The sequence below is a fragment of the Rhea americana genome, unplaced genomic scaffold (assembly GCF_003343005.1).
Source record: "Rhea americana isolate MKP2758 unplaced genomic scaffold, rheAme1 scaffold_262, whole genome shotgun sequence".
In the NCBI taxonomy this organism is placed as follows: Eukaryota; Metazoa; Chordata; class Aves; order Rheiformes; family Rheidae; genus Rhea; species Rhea americana.
Window position 1 is genome coordinate 889,707 of NW_028186382.1, and position 11,011 is coordinate 900,717.

The following is an 11,011-nucleotide window of genomic DNA, read 5'->3' on the forward strand; positions in this document are numbered from 1 at the left end:
TCAGGAGCTGCAGGTTTATGCGGTGTGACGGCCCTTCCCGAGCAGCAGCAGCCCTAGCTGCCAGCAAGCCCCCAGGGGCGGCCAGCTCCACTTCCCGGGTGCACCCACCGCGTCGAGGATGGCGCTGGGGGCCGTCTCGCCTGCCTGCAGCATCGGGGCTGGGGGGTAGGGGGGGGACCCAAACTGCTTGAGACAGGGATGGAGAGAAATAACAAAGCTGTAAATCATGACACAAAACATGCATTCATTTTATTCACAAAAACAGCCTGGATCGCTAAAACATTACAAACAGCATTTCAATTTAATGATGTAGAGAGCGCTGGAGAGACGGGGATTTGAACAGAAGAGAAATATCACTTTTCATAACTGCTTCAGCACAGGTCCTGCAATATTATTTTTATTTTGATTTTAACTTCAGTAAGTTTACAAAAATGACTTCTAGAAGTAAACCATTGCAATTAGGAGTTTTTTTCTGTATTCAGTATTTCTTGTTCTATATTAATAAACTAACAATGACATGTTTTTCTTTTCTTTTTTCTTCTTTTTTTTTCCTTTTTCAAGGACCGCCGTTTTTGTAGTAATTGTTTTCTTTCATCTTTTATACCAAACCTCTTGCTGGTTAAACCTACATACGTGAATGGCTAGGAAAAGGGATACTACATYGCTTTAAACATATTCTCATTTATAAACATGAAGTTGAGGCATTCTAGAAACTATCCACTCTATTGTATGATGGGAAATAATCAAATAAAAAGTATAAATGAGGGTGCAATTAAACAACTGTGCTAAATTACAGTAGTGCTTATTAGTAACTAGATTTTAAAAGGTTACTGTAAATTTACATTCCCTACACAAGTACTGCATCTTTCACACATAAACAACATCAACACCAAAACACAGAAAGAAACTGATTGTCCATACTCTGTCTATTAAGTCTTGGTACTTTACAGATCCATTGTTTTTTTCTTTTAATTATTTTATTTGAAAAGCAGTTAAATGTCTGACTAGGACTCGAAGATGTTAAACGAACGCAAAAAAAAAATTATAAAAACAGGAATGAAATTTTGCGAGAAAATATTTTTGGTTCTAAAGAGACACAGGTGCATCCATTCATTTCAGCCAAAAATCCCTTGCCTGAGACAACACAAGCAAGCAGTGACATTGCACTTGGATGACAGAGCTTTGGGATTCCCATTCCTACTGAAACCATCTGAACGCAGCTCCTGTAGGAAGCATCACCTTCTGGAAAGGAAGAGAGACAAGGGGAAGGGGGGAGAAGAACAAGACAGAGAAGGGACGAGGCATTAAGTCGGGTCGCGGGCAGGATGAGCCCCACGCCGCAGCCCTGGCCCCGCAGCGGCTGCTCCGGGGACGGCTGGGGGGCTCCTTACCCACTGCTCCCCGGGGCCAGCTCAGGTTCGGAGGGGGGAGCTGGGGCCAGTGCTTTCTGGCCGCAGCTAGCGAGCCCCCGGGACGGCCTTGTTTACGTGAGGGAGCCTCGTCAAACAGGTATTAGYGGGCAGCGCCACTAATGTCATCAGCGCTAAGTTGATTAAAGGCAGCTAAGTAAAAGCAGCAGGCAACCATGCGGAGAGCCCGGGCCAGCTCTGCCCCATCCCTCCCGTCGAGGGCTCGGCAGTGGCGGCAGCATGGCCAGTTTTGTCCTTGGCAGGGAGGGAAGGTCGGGCAGAGCCTGCTCGGAAAAGGCAAAACCGGCCTCGGGCCCAGGCAGAAGCCGCGGGCTCCGCGGAGGGCAAGAGGGGCCGTAATCCCGGCGGGCCGAGTGCTCCCGGCACCCCAGCAGCACAACGCTGCATTCTTGGCGGACGGCTCCTGCCGGAGGGTGCCAGCCCCCGGCGCGGGACGGCGCGGGACGGCGCGGGGCGGCGCGGCGCAGGGCGGTGAGCTCAGCCCACTCCCTGAGCCGCCCCTTCACACGCCCGCTGGCCGCGGCACAAAAGCGACCTAGGCTGGCTAAGGAGCTCAGGGTGCCTCGCCGTACCACGGCCCCACGCACCCGGCCGCCCTGCCCCGGCACTGAACCGCTTTGCGCTCGGCATTAGGGCCGGCCCCGGCGCTCCCGCGGCGCCGCCGGACAAAGCCGGCGCGAGGGAGGCGAGCGCGTGGCCTTGCCCAACACGTAAGCCACCGGCTGCCAGCCTGATCCAAGCCACAGCTCAGCACCCTCCCTATCCCCGCACAGGCTCTGCCCCACGTTTGCCACCAGCAGCAAATGAAGAGCTCCCACCCCTACCCCGTTCAAAARTGCTCAGCGCTGCCAGGTAGGATGGGAGCCCGCGGGGGCCCCGGGTGCTCAGCGCCTTTGGGAGGGAGCTCAGGCTCGCACAGGCTGAGCTGCTGGAGCTGTCCCGGGTGCAAGGAGCCGGTGCGTCTCCCGCASCTCAGCCGTTGCACTGCTCCCTCCAGGGGCCGGCCGGGCAGAGCAGGATCGGGGCGAGGGAGAGCGGCTCAGCGCTGCTCTCCCGGCCGGCAYGCCAGGCCATGGCCCAGGCAGCACAGAGCATCTCCTGGGTCCCTCCTCGGCGGGACACCCTGAGGCTGGCAACCCGGTCCACACCTGTGTGTTGACACTCTCCTGGATCCAGTCACCGCCGCTCCAGTGGTCCTGCCTGCTGCCTACCCCCACCCTGCAAAGACCTGTCTTCCCACAGGTGCTTTTCAAATGAAAGGATGCCTTCCAGCGGCAGAAAAAGCTTCATCTCAGAGGTCCTGCGCACGTGGCAGCAAGCGGCTGCAGCACTGCGCCTTGGAAGGTTCCCACCCCGCCCCACGATGGGGGCAGGCAGCAGAACCACTCYGAGCTGCTTTCATTCTGCGCAAAGGATGGGCTGAGCACGGCCCTTCCCGCAGCCCGGCCAAAACGGGGGGCCAGCGAGCACGTTCCGAGCGCCCTGCCTTCCTCCCTAGGCACGAGGCACGGGCCGCTGGGCAGGCCCCCCGCTTCCCGGCTGCCCCCTCCGCCAGCCACCTGCAGAGGCAGCCGAATGCTCAGGACAAGAGCTCCTAGTCCCTGACTCAGCTTTTCTCCTGAGCAAAGATCTCTGGTTAGGTGTGAGATGAGCGAGAGGGTTTACGGCTCAGTTGAGGCCRAACAAATTCGTGCCAATGGGGGCCTCGTTGACCTGGGACTGCCCTGCAGCAGCACTCTACCACTTAAGGATTTCACTGAAGTTATAACACAGCGACAACAAGGAGGCAGTGGGAACACTCGCTCCTGAAAGGGCATCTGGAAAAACAGCTCCGCGATTGTTCCCACTGTCCCCTCTCCGCTCCAGACACAATGGCACAGCCTCCAACTTCCCCTCCGTCCGATAGCGAGCACAATGGCCGGGCCGCAGCAAGCCGCCGCCGCTGCGGCAGGGCACGGCCTTTCCAGCGGAGCCTGGCACGGCGAGGTGACCTCCCTCGCTCCCGGTGCCGGCAGCCCAGCCYGGACCTCCCCTGCGCTTAAGGACATGGAAAAAATGCAAGAAAAAATACAAAGGGGTGCACGCATGAGTCGGGCTGGGACCCTGGCGATTCAGCCACACGGGGAAAACAGACAGATCCCACCCAGCACGCAGGAGCAAAAGAAACACAAGGCACAAGGACACATCTTGTGACACAGCTGCCTTGCCTAAACACCTTCCCCCGGTCCAGCCAGCAGATGTGCTTACAAGGATATCAAGCAGAGAAACTTGGTACAGACATAGTTGACGCAGCTTGGGGTAGCAGCTTAAGTGGGATTTAATGGTTAGTGTCCCCCCTCAGAACTCTCAGAAACTCTCCTCTCTCCTACCCTCAACTTTATCCTGGGCTTTTGCAAGGAAAGTCAACAGCATCCCTTGCCTGGGAACAGGCCAAGGCTTTGCCGCTCAGAGCTGGACCCCAYGCAGCTGCTAATCTACCAGTGGGCTGTGCACTGGTGGGACTGCACGGTCCCACACCGAAATCTGTGAGGACACACAGGCTCTAACCCGCTCCTGCCCCAGGGGGATGCAGGGACAGATGTCTACAGCCTGACCAGGGGCCCTGACGAACATCTCTTTCCCCTGCAGAGCAACTCTGGGCACCGCAGTGGACCCCTCAGCATCTCGCTGCACAGAGTGAAGAGGGATGAAGTTGGACAGTAACATGCTCCAGGCTCTGATCAGGCTCAATCTTGCATGTGACAAAGTRCCTGATAACAAAGAACACCTCCGAAGCCACCTCCAGTAACAGAGTTCAAGGGAACTTGTGATCCAAAGGCCCAGAAAGAGAGATGCTCTGTCCTACACTGGTAGGAGGATATGACTACCCAGAAGGAGGAGGTAGGATGTTTTCCCAGCTGGATAGAGATGGGAAGCCAGAGCAATATTTACAAGACCAAGTGCTACCTGTGCAAGTACCATGATGTTTCTAGATGCCAAGAGACTCCAGTGAAGGTGAAGTGATACTTGCCAGAACCATGGGGCACACGATCACCAACAGGACATGCCAGAAACAAGGCCATCTGTGAAAACTTTCCCCTTTGGTTTTTGCATGTCCAAACAAGCATGTGACACTAATGGGAAACAGCCCAGGGTCCTGAACCAAACCTTGGTGAGAATGTCCCCATTCCCACCCCACCCTSAACTCCTCCTGGCTCTAAGAAAGCCATAGGGAACTAGTAATTTCTCTGAAATGCTCAAGACATAACATAACCTACAAAATACTTGGGAGCACCCCAGCCTAAGTGCTTCAGCTACCGAAGGATAAGTATCACAGAATCACAGAATCGATAAGGTTGGAAGGGACCTCTGGAGATCATCTAGTCCAACCTCCCTGCTCAAGCAGAGTCACCTACAGCATGTTGCACAGGATTGCATCCAGGCAGGTTTTCAATATTTCCAGAGAAGGAGACTCCACACCTTCTCTAGGCAATCTGTTCCGGGGACACCAGTAGCTACAGGCCTCCAACTAGACTGTGAGCCACTGAGCACAACCCTCTGAGCTCTGCCTTTCAGCCMATTCTCAATCCACCTCACTGTCCACTCGTCTAACCTGCACTTCCTGAGCTTATCTGGGAGGATGTTATGGGAGACAGTATCGAAAGCCTTGCTGAAGTCAAGGTATACAACATCCACTGCTCTCCCCTCACCTACCCAGCCAGTCATTCCATCACAGAAGGCTATTAGACTGGTTAAGYAGGATTTCCCCTTGGTGAATCCATGCTGACTACTCCTGAGCACCTTCTTTCCTCCACATGCTTAAAGATGACATGTAGGATCAGCTGTTCCATCYTCTTTCCAGGGATGGAGGTGAGGCTATCTGGTCTGAAATTTCCTGGGTCCTCCTTCCTGCTCTTTTTGAAGACTGGAGAGACATTGGCTTTCTTCCAGTCCTCAGGCACCTCTCCAGTTCTCCATGACCTTTCAAAGATGATGGAGAGTGGCCTAGCAATAACATCCACCAGCTCCCTCAGTACTTGTGGGTGCATCCCATCAGGGCCTATGGATTTGTGGGCATCARTTTTGCCTAAATGATCTCTGCTTCTCCAGGAAAGACTCTCCAAGCCTCAAATACTCTGATACAGGCTTAACCTGGAGGAATATGACACCACCTCCCAGACTGATGTGGGAATAGACAACCTAGAAGGTTTCACTGGTACAGGCACTTCTTCTATYGCCCAAAGCAACATGTTAGCAACCAGCAGGAGGAGAGATGCACCCCAGGTAAGCAAAGGCCCCTGGACAAGCCTGGGGCTCTGGTGCCTGGGTTCACTGGGCAGTGGGTACAGCTGCCACAGGGCCAGCAGCAGTGGAGAGAGCCAACCCTGAGACAGGCTCCAGGGCTATGCTCCAAAGAAGCACACTGGCTCCTAGAGATAGCTTACCACATACATGTGCCCATGTAGGGCCCATGGTGACTCATGTACTGCCCTAAAGCCCATAAATAGGCCACCTGCAGGTCATTAAACCTCTTCAGGAGCTAGCTGGGCTCTCCTTTGGTCCTTCTCTTGGGTCAAGACATCTGCAAGATATTTGCATGACCAGAACAGTGACTTTCCCCTATATTCCTGCAGAAGGTACCCCAAAGTGCTCACCTCTGTGGGCACCCAGATTTGGGGCTTAGGCACATGGGGAAAGTGGAAGGGAGATAACAGGAGGTAGAAGGTGTTGCCCAGGTGGGACAGATCAGACTTTCTCCTACTCCCAGTGCATGTCTGACTTAGGCAGCAAATTTRAGCTGAGGAGGCCAATGAGTAGAGAGCTGCAGGAATCAGTTTCCCAATGGGCTCTGCATTTGTAATCTAATATCTGGGAAAGACAAAAAAGCTAAAGTCCAAATATGGAACCCACAGGAACAGACTGCAACAGATTCATGTGCAAGAGTCGTCTACCCAAATACAGATGTCCACATCTGAGTAACATAGAGGAATGAGATGTGAGGAAGCTTCTAACATGTCTGGAAGGAGACTCCAGAAATAGTCATCTTAAACACCTCTCTCTCTCTTCATTATTAAGGGAAGATGGACAACTAGTGCACGAGGATGCTCAGGCTGGATTCCRCCTTGTCCATACAATGTAGCAACARCCCTCACACCACTATTAGCTGGGACATCGTGGCCAGCAGTAGGCACTTCACCAAGGCTACTCAAGACAGCTCTGTGGAGTAAAATCCCCATTACTCATGGCCTTCACATGGCCTTCCACTCCAGAGATAAGCCCAGGACTGGATGGCAGACCATCCAGCATTACCTAGAGCTGCCTGGGCTGGTAGAGCCCAGAGGAGCCCRGTTGGTGTAGGGACACGGTACTGCCCTTTCGAAGTGTCTGACCTGCCTCTCCAGCCTCAGTGCTTCAGCCAGCAGCCGCTGCACCAGGACACCAGTCGCGGCCAGTTCTTCAGGCTCTTTAGATGGGCAGATAAAGCCTAACGATGGTATTGGGATTTAGTCTGTTTTTTATGCTGCCATAAAGGTTTAATTCTATTTTTTTACTGCTTGATTTTAGATCAATGTTTAATCACAGCTGTAGCCCCTGCCCTAGCTCTCTAAGGACACTCCTCTCAACATACATGGCTGGCAGACTGACCCGCAGACAGAGGTTTGGCAGGGCTCTCCATAGGGTGCTCTTCTCCTGTCAGATCTGGCACAGGGCCCCACCAGTGCGGACGACACTTCAAAGAACACACAATGAATTTTGCAGCCATGTATAAATAGCCATCACCTTACTCTGACATTAATGCTAACACAGGGCTGATGTGCTGCCATGACCCATCACCCATGAAGATGCCAAATGGACCACCCTACGCAGCCAGCACCTCTACTCCCCCGGCCATTGTCACCTCCAGATGGTGTTTCCACAGCAAAACAGGTAGCAGCAGCCCTGATGGCTGCTATAAGCTTGGCCAAAAGCAATGCATTGCCAAGGCTGGAAGATGATGTGGGGTGAGACCTAACAGCCTGGTCATAAATACTAATATCATCGTGACATCAGAGAGGGTCCCAGTGTATCCCTCTCCCAGCACCTCTACATATTGTCACAATGTAGTTCAACTTTACCTAAGCTAACACTGCACRAGGTGATATCCTAAAATAGTGGCTCAAAATACATAGCCTTTGAGCATGTGTTCTGAYGGATGAGCCTGTGACATCCCAAGGCAACCTGTGTCTGCCCAGGCGTCCGATTCCTCTGGAGCACCAGCTCCCCTCAGCTTAAACGTTCTTGCAGATCCCCTTGGAAAGCAAAGTGACCCGTCCTCTCTGGGGTCCCCAAATGCTATCAAATTAAAAGTCCAATTTCAGTGGCTCCAATTTCTCAGTCAGCCACAGAATGGGGAAACAAATCAATGGGGTGATAGTTTCATGGGTTCCCTGTGCTATTTAACATCCCCATAACTCGTGTAATGCCRGGGAGAAAGGAGCGGCTCCTCAGGCTGATGTGAGCTGCGATTCTATTGACCTGTTTTAGGACTCTTTGGAAGAGATGAACTTTTTTTTTCCTTTCTCCCTTTTTCCAGATCACTGACTCAGCAAATTAGAACAAGAATATAATTTAGCAATACAGCGGTTTTTGAAAGACACAGTCCCACTCTCCTCATCCCCACCGCCCAAATAGACCTTTTTTCCCTTCACTATTCATTCAGAGCTGATGCTAATTGAAAACATAGAACGTGGTTAAGAAAACAGTGGGTTATCTCTTTGGGAAGATGTCAGAGGATGGACGATGCCCTTGCATTACCAGTATGTGAGGTCTAGCTGGTGTCAGGGTGATTTTTTTAACCTTCGCTAGCTTTGTGGGTACACTCACCAGCAGGAAGAGGACAAAAGGTATACACATGCAGCTGATGGCTAGATTAACTCCCGAGAAAATCAAACCTAGATTAAGCACAATGCAAAGCAGATTCTACAGAGAAGTGTTGGCCCAGAGCAGCCACTGGTCTGCAGCATGAAGCAGTCACTGCCAGAGGGAACAGTGCCCACACACTGCCCCCAGCACACTGCAGTGCATCCCCAGTACTCCCAAGGCATCAAGCTCTCATTCACACCACACTAATGGGAACAACCACATTCCTGTCAGACCTGCAAGGCTCCAGCTGAATTTCAGTCCTATCTGATGACTCAGTTCACCTGACCTTGCCTGTGGAGCTCACATTAATAACGTCCCTTACCTGGCATTTTTAGCAAGTCAGCACCCTAACCCGGCAGGAGAATTTGCAACAGCTTCCAAGACCAAACCCAACAACCTTGTGTTGACATGGTCTCCACAGACCTCAGAGGTACAGCCCGAGTACCACCATAAGGCCTCACTCTGTGGAGAGAAGAGCAGCCTCTGTGCTCAGTGAATTCAGTAGCTAGGGGGAGGGGAAGGGGGACTCCTGCCATCTTCAAGGATGTACACAATGCCTTTGGATTTCTCAAAGGAAATCCRGTGAATCCCTCCTGCATTCACACTGACAGAGCCACGATCAGACCATGCCCCTGGAACAACTCACACTGCCTTAGCACAAGAGTCATTGCCCAGGGCACCGTCCATTGCTTTATCTTCAGTAACATCCAAGAGCACATTCTGCAACCATTTCCCACCACAAAACCATGGGCCTCTTCTCTCCCATTTACAATAAAGAGTGAGCTGAGAGACTGGGATTCAGGTGCAACRTAAACATTGGTTTCACAGCCACCACCAACTACCCACAAGTTCTACCCCAAAAAGCCTTCCATCTTTCCATCCTTTGACTCCCTTAACAGGTTAGAAAGTGCTCCCTGGCTAGGGACAGCAGATAGCTGCAGTCCCTTTAGTAGAACAGATACAGGCAGTGAAACTCAAGCAGGAGTTCAGCAGCAAAAACTCTCTGCTGTAAATGCCTGCAAAAGGGACACCAACAGCATGCATAGGGCCACCAGCAACCTGGGGAGAGACTCCAGCCCTCATCCCTAATCAGAACAATCCCAGTACATAAGAGCGGGTTGGGGACTGGGGGCGCTGGGCAAAGCAGACAACTTGTAGTGAGAACTGTTAAGGGAAAAGAAAAAAAGTAAGAAGTACCAGGTGTTTTATTATCTAGGGCAAGATCCAAACCCAGGAGAGCAGCCCAAGAGAAGGGTTAGGGTGCCTGACAGGGGCCGGTTACCTCCAGTGCTGCAGAAGGCTTCTTTTTGAGTTCTTCACATTTTCGGAATTTGCAAATCTGGTGGCCAGTTTTGCGATTCCTACAACTGCTGCACTGCTCGCAGTTTATCCGTCTTCGGCAGGGCGGGCACATGCCACATCTTTTCCGTTTCTTTTTCCCCGAATTGATGGCAGATGCCAATTCATTCTGCATTGGATACTCTGCCAAGCCAGCCATATGGAGCGCGCTCTCTGCCAGAAACACGCCAGCGGGGGTCATAATGAAAAGGCCTGGGTTGATGGGAAAAGCCCCCAGGTAAGGAAAATCAGAGGGGCTGTTCATTGTCTCTGCAGCTGAGACTGCCTCCATATCAGAGATACCAGTCCCATGGTCGCTTGCTAGAGGAATATGCTCCTGTACCACTCTTTTGAGCATTTCTGTCGACTGAGCAAACTGTTGTAGGGCGTTCTGTCCTTCTGAGGAGATTTCTGACACCCTGTCTAATTTGCTCAGCATACTAGAGATGTTTTTGTGCTTTGAGGTAGAATTACTTTTATCCACAGTTGCTTCATTGCCATTAGTTAAGGAGGTGCCTTTCTCTGAATGTTCGCTTACCGAGCTGCTGCTACCAAAGGTGGAATAGTGGGAGAGTGGACGGGACTTCTTAAGACTTTTGTTCAAAGGTTCACTTATTATTCCACTTTTGTTCCTCCTCTCAGAGTTGACAGGGGGTTGAGAGTCATCTTGGTTATTTTTTTCCAACGTGTCTGGCTTGTTCCCAGTGTCTTGATGGGAGCCCGAATTCGACATGGTGCCCAGAGCAAAACAGCAATACCAAACCAAAAAAAAAAAAAAAACCCAAACCAAAGCAAAAGACCCCCAAAGCCCCTCTCGCAGCACCAACACACCAGCCACCAGAGAAAGCTTAAACAGCAATGCTCATGAACGGGGCGTATCCTCCAAGGTCGACTGCAAAGGTCTTCAGTACAATTTCAGTGCAAAGACATAGTCTGCGGCTCTGATACAAAACATACGGCTCTGGAAGTAGAAAATAAAAGAGAGTTAGTACTGGCAAGAGCAAACAGGCTTTTCAAAGCAGCTCTTCCTCCCCCTGCAATGAAAGTCTCAGTGCCACGAACAAAGAAACTCCAGGGAACGGACCTCAGTGGAGATCCGTTCCGCTGCTCTTTAAAAGGGTCACCATCCAGACAGAAATCGGGGGGTTACAAAGGAAGTCCTGGCCTGGGAGCAATGTCACTCTGCTGTTTAAAGGCTCTCTGTGCCCAGCTCTCCTCCCCCTGAGGACTGAAATCCCAGGGAAGTCACGGGGCTCTCCTGCTCCGCTCCAGCGGCAGGCGGCCTCAACACCAGAATGGGCTGCAGGCACCCGCAGGCCATCTCAGGTCCCAGAGCCCAGGACCACCCGGCCCTCACACCT

General features: G+C 52.0%; 1 protein-coding gene across 1 annotated transcript; it reads right to left on the minus strand.

Annotated features, from left to right (window-relative positions):
• Positions 1–224: 224 nt before the first annotated feature.
• On the minus strand, positions 225–10,621 carry CXXC5 (CXXC finger protein 5). The gene is made up of 2 exons (XM_085307730.1): positions 9,595–10,621; positions 225–1,242 (listed from the first exon to the last, which is right to left on the minus strand). Exons 1-2 carry the CDS (start codon positions 10,381–10,383, stop codon positions 1,198–1,200), a joined length of 834 nt encoding a protein of 277 aa, XP_085163856.1. The 5' UTR covers positions 10,384–10,621; the 3' UTR covers positions 225–1,197.
• Positions 10,622–11,011: the final 390 nt, after the last annotated feature.